The 15277-nt window shown below is 44.1% G+C and overlaps 1 protein-coding gene across 11 annotated transcripts in view; it reads left to right on the forward strand.

Moving 5' to 3' along the window:
• Window positions 1-818: 818 nt before the first annotated feature.
• The window catches only part of TLK2 (tousled like kinase 2), a 114808-nt gene continuing 100349 nt past the window's right edge, over window positions 819-15277 (forward strand). For 2 of the 11 annotated variants that reach the window (XM_043584911.1, XM_043584918.1), the window contains exons 1-2: window positions 820-1323; window positions 3126-3214. In XM_043584911.1, coding sequence (XP_043440846.1) covers window positions 3134-3214 — 81 coding nt within the window. In that variant the 5' untranslated portion in view covers window positions 820-1323; window positions 3126-3133. Of the gene's footprint in view, window positions 1324-3125; window positions 3215-15277 lie in introns of those variants that run through there. The other 9 variants (XM_043584915.1, XM_043584919.1, XM_043584921.1 and 6 more) reach the window with 8 other exon arrangements.

Here is a 15277-nt window from a genome sequence, read left to right on the forward strand (position 1 = left end):
CCCTGGGTGCCCGGGGAGTCCCTTTGGGGTAGCGCCCCCCCCCCCCTTCCGGAGGGCAGCATCCTGGCGGGGGTGGGGGGTTCAGCTTTGATCCCAGGGCACCTTTTGTCCCTAGAGGCGCCCTCTGCCAGCCAGGTATGTGGAGGGAAAGTGCTGTCCGCTTTCCAGGGCGGCCAGTGTGGGTCTGGGGAGCCGGAAAGTCCCTTTGGAGAGTGGCGGGGCGTGCGAGAAGCCAACACGGTGGGCACAGCGAACTCACTAACTGGGCGTCTCCGAGGAAGTTCGGGCGGGGTCCGCCGGCTCTCGGGCTTTCTTCCTCTAAAATCCATCCCTGGGCAGAGCAAGCCCACTTCTCACCCAAACTCGTGGAGACGAGGGACTAGGCGGGCGCGGGGTTCGTTGAAGCGGATCGGGGAGCGCCTGGCCCAGGCGGCGAGGCCCCTCCAGCGCCGGTCCACGGCCCAGGGCGCCGGCTCGGCCGCCTCGGCCGGGCCGGTCCCGCGGGCGGGGACCGCTTACACGCTGACGGCGGCGGGGGCTCCGGGACTCCGGCCCGGGTCGGGCTCGGGGCGGTCAGTCGCCGGCGCCGCCCGTGCGCCCGCCCTCAGCCGCCCGGCGAGGCGGCGGCCTCCTCCGCCGGCGCGGGGTCCCCTGGTTAACCCCTGCCCGCCAGCCTGGCCGCTGATTGGAGGAGGCGGGGCGCCGGGGCAGCGGGGACCCCCCCCACCTTCCTCGTCCCCTCCCCCTCCTCCCCCACTGTCGGCTCTTCCCCCACCCCCCCCAGGACCCCCCCTGCCTCCCAGCCGTGCAAATCTCGCGAGGAAACACGCGGTTTCACTAGTGTGTTTACACCGATCACTACTAATCCGGACCGAACCGATCCGGATTAAGGGGCCGGAGGCGGGTCCTGGGCACCAGCGGTTCCGACCCCCCCGCCCTCCGCGCCGCACCCGAGTGGCCCCCAGCCGAGCGGGCCCCCACCTCCCGGCCCGGCCTGGGCCCTCCTGCGCCTCCCTTGGCCTTTGTCCGGCGCCAGGAGGCCGGTCCCGCGCCCCCCGCGGCCGCCCGGGCCCGGGCCCGCGTCGGGCGCCTGGCTCTGTACGCGAGCCCGGGGATCTGCGGCCTCCGCGGCCCCCCTCCCCCGCCCGCCCTCTCGTGGAGCCCGGCGCCGGCGGCGGCTGCCCGGGCGGGGGGTTGCGGCGCTCAGGAGAGGCCCCGGCTCCGCCCCGGGCCTGCCCAGGGGGAGAGCGGAGCGGTCGGCGGCCGGGTCGGGTCGGGGCCCCTCCCGGGAGGAGCGTGGAGCGGCGGCGGCGGCGGCAGGTGAGAGGCTGAGCCCCGGGCGGGGGAGGGCGCCGGGCCTGGGGCATTAACCGTCCGGGGGACCCCCCTCAGCTGAGGAGGCTGCGGCCCGGGCCCACCCGGGGGCCGGGCCGCAGCTCCTCGGCGCTGAGGCGGGAGGGGCTCCCCGAGGGCTGCGGGTCGCCGAGGGGCCGGGCTGAAGATGGGGGAGGCCCAGGCAGCCCCGGCCTGGGAGTGGGGCCGGCGGCCGGCAGGGCGAAGGGGACGCCCCGGCAGCTGGAGGCCCCGGCAGCCTCCTGGGCACCCCCGAGAGCCGGCCCGCCCTCCCTCCGTGACAGGTGGGCCTGGAGTTGGGGAAAGTTTGGAGCCGGCGGGAGGCAAGGGGCGCCGGGACCAGGCCCCATCGGTTCTGTTTCCCGGCTGTGGGCTGCAGGGAGGATCCCAGTCCAAGGCCCCGCAGGAATGAGACAGAGTGGAGATTTCCTTAACATGAGTTGACATTAAATGGAATAACCGCTGGGGCGTCATTTTCTGGGCCAGGCCTGGGGATGGAGGTTTAGGAAATGTTCTGAGAGACCCTAGGGTTTGAGGGAGGCTGCAACCTCTGCCATTCCGGCCTTGATTAGGGCAGGGCGAGACGCGAGGAAGGCCACTTAGGGGAAGCACACTCTGTCCCCTTTTTCCTTTCTTTCTTTTTCTTTTTTAAGATGCCTTTCTGCCTTTTCGAGAATTTCCTTATTCCCTCGCTAACCTGCGCTCGTTTGTGTGGGTGAAACTTTAATTTGTCACCCTTTCATTCCCCTTTGCCCCAGGCTCTCAATCCAGGAAGGGAAATGAAACTGGAAGACTGGTAGGGGTTGTTACAGTTAATGTGGAGTTGTTAGATTGCAGAGGAGCATGTTTAATTCATGTTCTCAGTGAACTTTTAAATCATGCCAATCATTCCAATCGCTGTTTAATAATATGTTCAAAGGGGTTCTGTGTAATGGTATATGTTCCTATTCCACTTGTACTATTAGGTTTCCAATGGGCTCTGCAGGAGTTGATCTCTTGCGATGGATGGACGTATTTGCTGAAAGTAGCCTGTGCATTTATTGGTTGTGGAAGGAGTTTAAAAATGGTGTCCTCCTGCCCTTCCCTGCTTGGAAGGAGTGCTAAAAGCAGATGTCTAGAGAAACCTACTGCTCCAGGGAGTGGTCAGAAAAAGATTTTGTAAAGGGATGGTTATGGAGCTCTGCTAATTTCCTGAGTGAATGCTGGTTGATGGTTTTACCATGGGTTCTCTATTAAATTTAAAATAATTAATTCCTTTTTTCATGAGCTACCGTGAGCTCTTCAGAGCAAGGAGCTATATAATAGCGTTATTTGAAGTTATTTGTAGCTTCTGATTCATGCTGCATTATTTTTAAATTATTATTAATGATTCATATTTTTAGTTTAAGAACTAGTTCCTGTGGGTTTGGGAAACAAGTATCCGAAAGTACTTCGTTAAATTCAAAGGTTGATGGAAGGAATTTTTGTCGTTGTTTTGCAAGTTAGTCCTTGTTCAACTTTTACTGAGATTATATGAGTGGTTTGAGGGTTTTTGCCGTTAAAATCAGAACTAGACAAGGATATAGTAGCCCTCCGAAGAGGACTTCTGAGCTTTTTAACTTTAAATGTATTACTGTTTGATGCAGCACATTGTAGTTTATCGCTTGTATGCCGTATTTACTTGAGGTTTACCTGTATGTGACCATTCAGTGAAATAATTACATTTTGTTGTAACTAAAAATTGGTGCCTCGCGTTTTAGCTTTTATGGTCTCACAACCTACTTTTTCTTTTCCAGTAGAAATGATGGAAGAATTGCATAGCCTGGACCCTCGACGGCAGGAATTATTAGAGGCCAGGTTTACAGGGGTTGGCGTTAGTAAGGTGAGTAAAATGACCATAATGAGCACTGTTCACAGTCAAATGGAAACACATTTAGAAAACAGTTATGATCATTTTGGGTGGGTCAAACTGGTAGATTGCAGGGGAGATGGGCTCACCTGTTCCGATGAACTTTTAGCTCCTACCAGTCATTCCTCTAACTTCACGGTACATTTGAAGGGATTCTAAATGGAACTATATGCATCTCTTTCCCCTCTAATTTAGGAGAGGTTTCCCATGGATCTCGTTGCAAGGATACTAATGGGATGTGTATCTGGCTTTTGTGCCATATTTTGTCAAAACAACTCAGTCATTAAATTAAAAAAAAAAAAAAAACTTAACGAAAAGGTATTGGCATAGATTCATTACGGTAGGTTTTTTGGATAGTTCTGTGATAAGAGTTTTGAAAAATCTGCTTCTGCTGTTTGTCAGTTCTCCAGATCTGTAGCTCAGCAGATTCCTCCTGGTTGCACCCCCAGACTGCTTTCTCTCCTCCTATTTTTCCTTCTTGTTCACTGTTTTTGTTCAGGGAACATAAAATAAGATCAAGCCCCCAGGTGGTTACATTAAGCAATGTTATGGCTTCCTCTGCGTCCTTATGTAGTTCACTCTGCTCTCATAGGACGGTTTTAGTACAATATACTTATGATTTTAATACAATATGTAAAATATATTTACGATGTTGTATTTAAAAGCTTCACCATTCTAAGATCGTTGCATTAATTGGGCTTGAGACTTGTGAATTTTTGATCTTTGACTTCACGTGATTCATACCTTTCCATGCTTCTCAAGAAATCTTATTTCTCCTGGAGACCTGAATGTTAGTGACCTGCTTTGGTCAGTAGCTTCTTGAAGAAGAAGGTGTTTGTCAAGGTTTAGTTGGAAAAACTGGCTGCTTTGAGGGGTCTCATAATTTTGGTGAGCTGGAGTAAGTTGTTAGTTTTTGTTCATTCAACAGATAAATTGAGTGTCTCCCGCATACTGGACGTTGTGCAGGGTGTGAGGAATGACACCCCAACTTAGAGCTTCCAAGCCTCCATTGTGGAGGAAGCGAGAGAGAGATGATACCTCGGTGACATCTGGGTTAGAACCGTGACCAGGTGCTGTGGGAACACAGGATTTGTTGCACATTTTGTAGTTCTTGGTTTCTTTGGCCACTTTGATTAAAGTGGCACTTAGGGCACTTTGGGAAGGCTATGCTGACTGTTGACACATATTGAAGATACACGTATAAGTGTAAGTTCTCTGATCTAGGAGAAGTAGCTTCAACTGGAAGTGAGCAGTATGTTTGAGTATTAAATTGGTCTCTGGATTAAATTGATTATGTGTCTTCTCATTTGGGAATTCAGCACAAGGTTCATATCCAAATCTGTCTGTTCAAGTGGTCACCTATGGAATAAAAGTAAGTTTGTATTCAAATTGTATGGTAGTTTAAACTCATTGGGTTTTGTTGTTAGTATGCCTTTCTTTTCCTCAATTTTTAAGGTCGTGATAGCTATATCCAAGTACTCTTTTGATGGGGTGGAGCATAAGTGATGGCGATAATTGACCTTGTGAATCTTGCTGCCCAGGCCTAAGTTAAAATCTTGTAATTAAGGTGTCAGAAGACTTAATCTGTTTAATAGGAAGTTCTTCCTGTTGTATATATAAGGAAGTTTATTTATATCCAAATGTTTTTTATGCCAGTAACTGTATGTTATTTTGATGTTTTTAGTCTACTATGACTATACTTACTGTACTATATCATAATAAATATTATTCAAGGACTGGCAAGGGACTTTTTTTTTTCCCCATAGCAAAGAAACTTGGGGGGGGGGGGGGAAGCAAGTAAATATTCTGTAATTTGGAGTTAGGAAGAAGAAAAGAAAATATCCATTTTGTATAACTTCTTTTGCCTGCAAGACATTGTATCCCTCAGACCACTGATTTGAAATGGGACTGAGGAGGAGGAGGCCATGTACTGGGAGAAAAGGTGCTTTGAGAAAAACTCTGCCTCCTAGCTTTGAATTCCTCATTATGGGTCATCATTTCCCAATGAGGATGTCACTGAGTTGATAGTTTTCAGTTTCAGCCCTTGCTCCAAATGGGAGAGGAGAGTGACTTTCCTGTGATAGTGCCATCTAGTGGGACTGGTGCAGCCACAGGGGCTGTCTCTTGAGTTTCTCCTAACTATTCATAACATTTTCAGTACTTTTTGATGTCCATAGAAGGAAGAAAGTTAGTGCCATTGTGGATTCTTTCCTAGTGGACAAGGGTGTTTTAAGTGGCTGCAGTCTTTGAACTTCCTGGTTGTTAACAGATCTTTTGTTATGTCGCTTCAAGTTTTTCACACCTGCAAGTTGGATCTACATCACAAAACTTAGACTGAAATAAAATGGTCAAAAGCCACCACATTTATTATTTATGTTTAAGTTGCTCTTATGGGTAGGATTTTAATTCACAAATATAAAATTTTCTTGCATTTAAATGCATTCAGTTTCTCTTTCTTTTAGCATGTTTAATTTTTAATGACTGGTAAGCCAGAAGGATTTGTTTTGTGCCTTGGGATGCATTGTGTGGATTTTTAAGAGGTTGGGGTTTTCTGTCACTAGTGGGTTGATGATAGAGGAAAGTAGCCTGATGGACACCAAGAAAATAGGGTTGGTTTTTCTTCTCTATCTAGCTGCCAGTTTTTTTAGGAGGGCATGTAACCATCCTTTTAGCATTTTTGAGGTGATAAGGTTAAATTGGGTTGTGAACCTACTTCTTCATTTCTTGTTGACCTGATATGTGAGCTATCCTACTTCTTTTTTTTTTTTTTAATTTTTTTTTCAACGTTTTTTATTTATTTTTGGGACAGAGAGAGACAGAGCATGAACGGGGGAGGGGCAGAGAGAGAGGGAGACACAGAATCGGAAACAGGCTCCAGGCTCCGAGCCATCAGCCCAGAGCCTGACGCGGGGCTCGAACTCCCGGACCGCGAGATCGTGACCTGGCTGAAGTCGGACGCTTAACCGACTGCGCCACCCAGGCGCCCCTACCTACTTCTTTTTTTAAGGTCTCCTCCCTTATACTGGATAAGCCACTTCTAGTTATGTGAAACTGACTCTACCTTGTATTTAAATGTTTTCAGTGAGGACCTATTGTAGCTTATATTCCCTACCCTGCTTTCTCTCTCTCTTTTTTCTTTTAAGATTATATTCTTTTAAGTAATCTCTGTATTCAAACTCACAACCCCAAGATCAGGACTCATATGCTCCACCATTTTAGAGCCAGCAGGGCACCCCATTTTGACAATTTAAGTACAGGTAGTCTCTGATTCCAGAGGCCGTGTGAAATAGGTAGAATTGCACCCCTGCACGCACTGTATTTATAGCTAGTTTAGTTTTGGTTTTTTTTTAAGTTTATTTTTTTTATTTAAGTAGTCTCTCTACCCAACGTGGGGCTCAAACTCACAACCTCGAGATCAAGAATCTCATGCTCTTCTGACTGAGCCAGCCAGGTGCCCTTGTAGCCAGATTAGTTTTAATGCTAATATAGTAGTAAATACTTCCATGGTACTTACTAAGTGCCAAGTACTGTTCAAAATACAATAAAAGTGATGTGAATTTAAATCTTTTGTAACAGGGATACTAGTCTTAATAAACCTCTGTTCTCTTTTTGTGAGACCTGCTAATGCCCACTGCATTGCTCCTGCTGGTTGAATTCTGGACTTACCAAGGATCACATTGTTACAATTTGCACTTGTATTATAATTACATAATCTAATAAAAAATTTTGGAGACCAGTGAAATATAATTGCAAAATGTAAGAATTGTTGATTCTATGAAAACTAAGTTAACTGCCATGGAAGAACTGTAAGGTGAGCCAATAAGGAGATACTTCTGAAGGTTTATAAGTTTTTGTTTTTTTGTAATCTGGAAGAATTCTTCATTTAGATCCTTGGCAAATATCTCTTAAGTCTTGCTTCACTTTTAAAGAAGTTGAAACTAGAAATTGTGGCTGATGCATTATGGGTGTGGTTTGTGTGAGATCAGGACTATAGTCAGTGGATCTGTAACTCAAAAGGGCTGCATCAAAAGACTTGCAACAGAATATACATTTACATGTTTCAAGTTCAAAGAAAATGTCTAAGGTGTAATTTTTTTTTATATTCCCCACTGCAACCTACTTTTTTGATTAATGTTATTAGTTTCAGTTGTATTGAATAAAAAGGATTAATATGGTTTGTGATGGATGGTATTGAAAAGAAAAGCAAAATGAGAATCCACGAAAGTGGGACGGTCTGTACTGACACAAGAACCTTCACTTTATAGAGCCTGCTGTAAGACCATATATTTTTAAGTAGTATCACATAGTAGATTTTTTGATGTCTTGAAGAAAAGTGATCATTTTCTACCTCTTGTAAGTTTGTGAGTGATACGTGATCAGCGTATTTAAAATATTTTTATTTTTTTCTGATACGCGATCCGTTTAAATGATCAGATTTAACTTCTGAAAAGATATTTAACCAACTGATAACTTTTTCTCCTGTTATTTAGTTAATTGCATCAATTAGAAGGTGTCAGTTTTGGATAGCTAGTGTTAGCTATTTTACATACCAATCCAGTAATTTAAAAAAATATATGTTTAGGTGTTTTGCATTTAATACATAGTTAGACAGTGCTTAATAAGCATAAATTCTGAGAGAAAGTCTGTACTTAAACCATTGAATTTTAAGGCACTGTTAAATTTATTGTTATGTTTGCCTTTATGTTGACTTCTCCCTTTCATTTACTTCGTATTTGTTTAATTCTCTCATTTCACATCTAGCCAAGTATCAGCTCCTGTCTCTTCTTTCTCTGAAGTTTCTCAAGCATTTGTCTGCTCTCCCTGCTACTTTCTCAATCCTTCCTCGTTCACAACTGTAATAACCAGCCTCTCCTACCCCATTTATCTTTCTGTAAACTGTCTCCAGTTATATTTCTAAAAATACCCGTATTGTTTTATTCCCTTGCTTTAAAGGTTCCCATAGACTGTTGGACTGAATTAAAACTCCTACCCTAATTTTTCAACTTCACAGCCAGTGGTCTGTTCTCCTAGTGCTGTGCTCTGCTTGCTCAAACCGTGACTGATCTGTTTGCAAACAGGCTCATGCTCTCTCCTTTACCTTTCCTTTTTTATTTGCCTGATGAACTTTCAGCTTACTGTTCAGAGCGTAATGTGTCTTTATAGCTTTTCCAGATACTTGCACCATTCTCGTTGAATTATTTTATTAGCACCTGATAACCTACTTTTATTATGACATGCATTGTTTGTTTCCCCTGTTAGTCTCCTTGAGAACATGTATGACTGTTGAAATGCTCAGCACATCATACACATTGAATAAGTCTTTGTTGAGTTAGAAAAGAGTATTGAGAAGATGAAAGTAAAGTTGTCACCCGCAGGCATGGTCTGCTCTAGCTTATTGTTTTACTCCAGTCTCAAAATTCTTGTCTTTTATTTAGGAGATTTAATTCATCCACATATAATGCTATGACATATATTTAGGCTTAAATCTTCCTTGTGTTTCTTTTTTTTAAAATTTTTTTTTTCAACGTTTATTTATTTTTGGGACAGAGAGAGACAGAGCATGAACGGGGGAGGGGCAGAGAGAGAGGGAGACACAGAATCGGAAACAGGCTCCAGGCTCTGAGCCATCAGCCCAGAGCCTGACGCGGGGCTCGAACTCCCGGACCGCGAGATCGTGACCTGGCTGAAGTCGGACGCTTAACCGACTGCGCCACCCAGGCGCCCCTGCGCCACCCAGGCGCCCTTTGTGTTTCTTTTTAAATCTTTCTTAAGTCTCTTTTACCTTCTTTTAAAATGATTTTTTTCATTTATTGATTTTTCTATTATGAAAAAGAAATAAGCATTTAATACTTTTTCTCTCCCCATCTCCAAAGTTTTGTCAGTTATTATTGTTAAATGTTTATTTTTTTGAGAGAGAGAGTGAGCATGAGTGCATGAGCAGGGGAAGGGCAGAGAGAAGGGAACAGAGCATCTGAAGTAGGCCCCATGCTGACAGCAGAGAGCCCGGTGTAGGGCTCGCACTCATGAACTATGAGATCATGACCTGAGCCCAAACCAAGAGTTGGATGCTTAACTGACTGAGCCGCACAGGTGCCCCATCGTTTTTTTAAAAAATTATTTATTTAAGGAAGAGAGAGGTCTCGTGAGCATATGCGCACGAGTGGGCAAGGGGCAGAGAGAGAATCCCAAGCAGGCTCCACGCTGTCAGCGCAGAGCCCAGTGAAAGGCTTGAACCCACACACTGTGAGTCTAACACTTAACTGACTGAGCCACCCAGGCACCTTGATTTTGACCCATCATTATCACCCATAGTCTGTAGTTTACATTAGGGTTCACTTTTGGTGTTATACATTCTATGGGTTTGCTCAAATGTACAATATTTCTCTATTATAGCATAATACATAGTAGTTCTATTGCCCTAAAAAACCCTCTGTGCTCTGGCTCTTTATCCCTCCCTCCCCAGCCTTTAGCAATTACTGATCTTTTTACTGTCTCCATAGTTTCATTGTTTCTGGAATGTCATATAGTTGGATCACACAGGATATAGCCTTTTCACACTGGCTTCTTTCACTTTGTAATATTCCTCTTAAGTTTTCTCCGTGGCTTTTCATGGCTTGTTAGATCATTTCTTTTCAGCACTGAATAATATTTCATTGTCTAGATGTACCGCAATTTATTATCCATTCACCTACTGAAGGACATCTGGTTTGCTTTCAAGTTTTAGCAATTATGAATAAAGCTGCTATAAACATCAATGTGCAGATTTTTGTGAATGGTTGAAGTACTTTTATTCTCTTGGGATTCATTGGGCTTCTTGAATCAATGGATTGCTGATTTTGATCAGTTGTAGAATATTCTCAGCTGTTGTCTCATATGTCTCCTCTGTCATTGTCGTCTTGCACTCTGTTTAAACGTGTTAGAACTTCTTACTGTATTTTCACTGCCTCCTACCTTGTTTTCTGTATTGCTGGTCTTTATCATTTCCCAGGGCTGAATACTGTGTTGTTTCTTCTGACCTACGTTCCGCTTCTTTATTTTCTTTTTAAATTTGTCTAATCTGCGTAAACCTATCCATTGACTTTCCATGAGGGCTGGTTTGTTTCTGGGTCACTCTTGCCCTGAAAAGGTAGCCCTGTGCTCCTTGTTTAAAGTATGGGGTGGATTTCTCAGACTTTCCTCATTGGGGAGGTCCCAGGCTTTGACTTTATTCTCTACCGACACCCCAGGCCTCCTAAAAGTATAGCTCGTTTTCGAAGTTTTTCTTTGGAATTAAATCTGCAAATGCCCTCAAATAGAAGTAAATTTTGAGTGCTGAACTTACCTTTCTTTTTCTTTTTCTTTTTTTTTTAAGTTTATTTTGAGAGAGAGAAAGAGTATGTGTGCAGGTGGGGGGAGGGGCAGAGAAGGAGGGAGAGAGAGACTCTCAGGCAGCATGAGCCTGATGCGAGCCTGATGTGGCTCCAGTTCACCAATTGCGAGATCCTGACCTGAGCCAAAGTCAGGAGTCAGAAGTTTAACCAACTGAGCCACCCATCTGAGCTTACCTTTCTGAGTTTTTGTTTTCTCATGGATTTTGGTGCAGTAATTCCTCATTTCATTTTTTAATTTAAAAAGTTTTTTTAAGTTTTATTATTATTTTGAGAGAGAGTGCACATGGGAGGGGCAGAGAGAGAGAGAGAGAGAGAGAGAGAGAGAGGGAATGAGAGAGAGAATCCTAAGCAGACTCCGCACTGTCATGGTGCAGAGCTCGATGTGGGGCAGGATTATGACCTGAGCTGAAATCAAGAGTCAGTTGCTTAACCCACTGAGCCTCCCAGGTGCCCTCTTTTGTTAATTTTAGAATGAGAGTGAGAGCGCACACATGTGTACATATGAACAGAGAAGGGGCAGAGAGAGGGAGAGGGAGAGAGAGAGAAAGAATATCCCAAGCATGAAGCCCAACATGGGGCTCAGTGCCACAATTTTGGGATCATGACACGAGCTGAAATCAAGAGTTGGCTGCTCAACTGACTGAGCTACCCAGGCACCCCAGACTTTTTACAGTCAGTGATATTATAAACCTGTTTAACACTTAAAAAGTGTGCATGAACTCTTGTGCCACAGCAGGTAAAGAATCCATACCTAGGTTTCTCCCTTGTGATTTTTCACTTCTCATCTGCTCCCTTCCTTCCTGTATGAGGTGTTGTCATCACTCCTGGCCATTAGTGTCACTTGCGTTATTTCTTATTCTCTGTTTACTTTTAGGTGAATAAAGATTGAATTGAAATATTCCTTAAAACTATTTAAAAAGGCAAGGAGAAGGGAAGTAAATAAGGTATATTATCCGTGATTTCATATTTCAACCCTAAGTCTAGGGATGATTTGGCTTGGTCAGTCTTGTTCTTCTTGGCCTTGTCTGGGTCTCAAATTGCTAGGTCTCTCTTGGTGGTAGGTTTCACTTGGCCCTAATTACTACTAGATGTGATGGGACTGGATTAGTTTACATTATGCTTCCTAGTATGTTAGCCATGTTAAATGCTTCTTGGGCTATTCTCTTTGAGCTTTTACAGTGCAGTTGCCCCGTTACCCTAATCCAGAAGGAAACTTTACTTTTTTTCTAGTTCCAGATATTCCTTCCTTGGACTTTAGACATATTAAAAAAAAAAATCATTTCTGGAGTATTTGGTGACTTTGCCCTACAGAGGGGTTCACCTTTCCGTTTCTCTATTCTCTTTGGTTCATTTGAGAGTAGTCTTTTGGCTTAGTGTGGGGCCACAGAGCTTCTCTTGTAGGGTCGTTTGTCTTAGCACCTGCCTGCCCCTTGGTCAACTTTTTTGCCCTTACAGCGACTTTAATGGGAAATCTGGTTTTATAATTTGGACTGTTCTTTTTATTTATGTATTTTTATTTGAGAGAGAGAGAGAGACAGAGAGAGAGAGAGAGAGAACATGAGCAGGGGAGAGGGGCAGAGGGAGAGAAAATCTTAAGTAGGCTCCATGCTCAGTGTGGAGCCCTACCCTACGACCCTGGGATCATGACCTGAGCTGAAATCAAGAGTTGGACTCTCAACTGATTGAGCCACCCAGACACCCCTGTTCTTCTTTTTTTTTTTTTCTTTTTTTAAGTTTTTAGTTCCAGTATAGTTAACATACAGTGTTATATTAGTTTCAGGTGTATAATGTATTGATTCAAAAATTCTGTACATCATTCACTGCTCATCAGGATAATAACTTTTTTGTTTTAAGAAATACTTAAAGGGGCGCCTGGGTGGCTCAGTCGGTTAAGCGTCTGACTTCAGCTCAGGTCAAGATCTTGCGGTCCGTGAGTTCGAGCCCCGCGTCAGGCTCTGGGCTGATGGCTCAGAGCCTGGAGCCTGCTTCCGATTCTGTGTCTCCCTCTCTCTCTGCCCCTCCCCCGTTCATGCTTTGTCTCTTTCTGTCTCAAAAATAAATAAACGTTAAAAAAATTAAAAAAAATACTTAAAAACATTTCTTTTAATGTTTATTTATTTTTGAGAGAGAGAGAGAGAGAGAGAGAACATGAGAGAGAGGGAGACACAGAATCTGAAGCAGGCTCCAGGCTCTAGAGCTGTCAGCATAGAGCCTGATGTGGGGCTCGAACTCACCAACCGTGAGATCATGACCTGAGCCAAAGTCAGACACCCAACCAACTGAGCCACCCGGGCACCCCTCCAATCATTTTTCAAAAAAAATTTTTAAGTGTTTATTTTTGACAGAGAGAGAGAGAGAGAGAGACACACACACACACACACACACACACACACACACACACACACACACACAGAGTGTGAGTGGAGGAGGGGCAGAGAAAGAAAGAGACACAGGATCCAAAGCAGGCTGCAGGCTTCAGGCTTCAGGCTCTGAGCCGTCAGCACAGAGCCCGGATGCGGGGCTCAAACTCACGAACCGTGAGATCATGACCTGAGCCGAAGTCAGACACTTAAACCTACTCAGCCACCCAGGTGCCCCTCTAATAATTTTTTTTAATGTTTATTTCTTTTTGAGAGAATGTACATGTGGGCACCAGTGAGTGGGGGAGGGGCAGAGACAGAGGGAGGCAGAATTCAAAGCAGGCTCTGCACCATCAGTGCGAAGTCTGATGTGGGACTTGAACCCATGAACTGTGAGATCCTGACATGAGCTGGAGTTAGATGCTTAACTGACTGAGACACCCAGGCAGCCTCCCCCATTCTAATCATTCTTTTAAAAAAATTTTTTTTTTTTTTTACATTTTTATTTGTTTTTGAGAGACAGAGAGAGACAGAGCACATGTGGGGGAGGGGCAGAGAGAGAAAGAGGCACAGAATCCAAAGCAGGCTCCAGGCTCTGAACTGTCAGCACAGAGCCCGATGTGGGGCTCGAACTCACAAACTGTGAGATCGTGACCTGAGCTGAAGTTGGACGCTTAACCAACTGAGCCACCCAGGTGCCCCCCATTCTAATCATTCTTGAGTGTCCAGTGACATTAAGGACATTCACTTTGTTGTGCAGCCATCACCACCATCTCTCTCAAGAAACTTCATCTTGCAAAAACGAAGTCTATACTCATTCAACAGTAACTCCCCATTTACTCCTCATCCCAGACCGTAGCAATCACCATTCTGCTTTCTGTTCCTATGAATTTAACTGCTTTAGAAATCTCACATAAATGGGGTCATACAGTGTTTGTCTCTTTGTGAATGGCTTATCTCACCTAGCGTAGTATGCTCAAGGTTCATCCATGTTGTAGTATGTGTCAGACTCTCCTTCCTTTTTAAAGCTGAATAATACTCCATTATGCGTACCACATTTTATTTATCCATTTATCTGTCACTGGACACTTGGGTTGCTTCTTCCTTTTGGCTACTGTGAATACTGCTGTGAACATAGGTGTGCAAATGTCTATTTGAGTCCTTTCATTTCTTTTGGGTACCTAGGCAGAAGTCAAATGGCTGGATCATATTAAATTTCATTATTTGGTTGGAGTTTGACCTCCCTTCAGCTCTTATAATGGACAAAGGGCAGCCAAAAATGGTGATTCTTTTTCTTTTAGTTTACATCTACAAAAACCTAAGCTTAGGAATTGCATTAACATCTATAGAAGAACTAGTAATAATACTCATTGCAGTTTTTGCAGATAGTACAGTTGGCCTAGGAAGTTGAAGAAATAAGCCATCATGTAATTTGATGAGTTACATAGGATAGCCTTTTATTTTAGCCAGCTTTAGAACAATAATAGCAATCTATCCAAATTTGGTGTCGTAGAATTTTATTTTAACCAGTATTGTCTTAAATATTAGGTCCTGTGAAGACTGTTAATGTTGCCCACATAAAGAAAATAAGATATTAATATCTGTTGTAATGGATGTGACCTGTAATGACTGATAACTTTGCTTCTGTAAGGAGTAAATATGTGACTTTTATCACATAAACTGCTGCCAGAGTTGGTATTAATATGGTTCCTGTTTTGCCTGACTCCAGAGGAATACTAAGGATTAATTGTGGAATTAAAATGTAATCTGAAGGGCTGGCTGATCTCAGGAGATGGTGCCTCCAGCTCAGGATATCTTCTGTTAATTAACTCTAACAGACAGATTTAATGTTGAAATTTAGGAGAAGCTACTAGCATCAAAGCAAAACCAACTTACCCAGTCTGTGTTATGTTAACGATTGACTAGCTAGAACCAAGACACAAAACATTCCATCAGTTTCTTATGAACCGTTTGACCCGCTTGTATGATAATCTGGATAAGATGAAGGAAAAGAGACATAATAGCTAAATTGAAGTTTTAATGCTCAAAATTTTCAGTAGTTAGAGTTCAACCAACTTCTATTGAGTCTGTACTAAGTCTAGGTGTTGTGGAGGATTATTAAAAAAAAAAAAAAGCAAGATGCACTATATATTCTTGAGGCACTTAGGCCAACATGGACCCAGATGTCTATAGCACACAGCTATAGACATGTAGGGTGAATATAGAGATGTGAAGGTACTGTGAGCCTCAAAGAAGGGAGTGTAGTTTGCTCAGGAGTCAGATTGTGTGTGGAAAAGATGAGACCT

The sequence above is a fragment of the Prionailurus bengalensis genome, chromosome E1 (assembly GCF_016509475.1).
Source record: "Prionailurus bengalensis isolate Pbe53 chromosome E1, Fcat_Pben_1.1_paternal_pri, whole genome shotgun sequence".
NCBI lineage: Eukaryota > Metazoa > Chordata > Mammalia > Carnivora > Felidae > Prionailurus > Prionailurus bengalensis.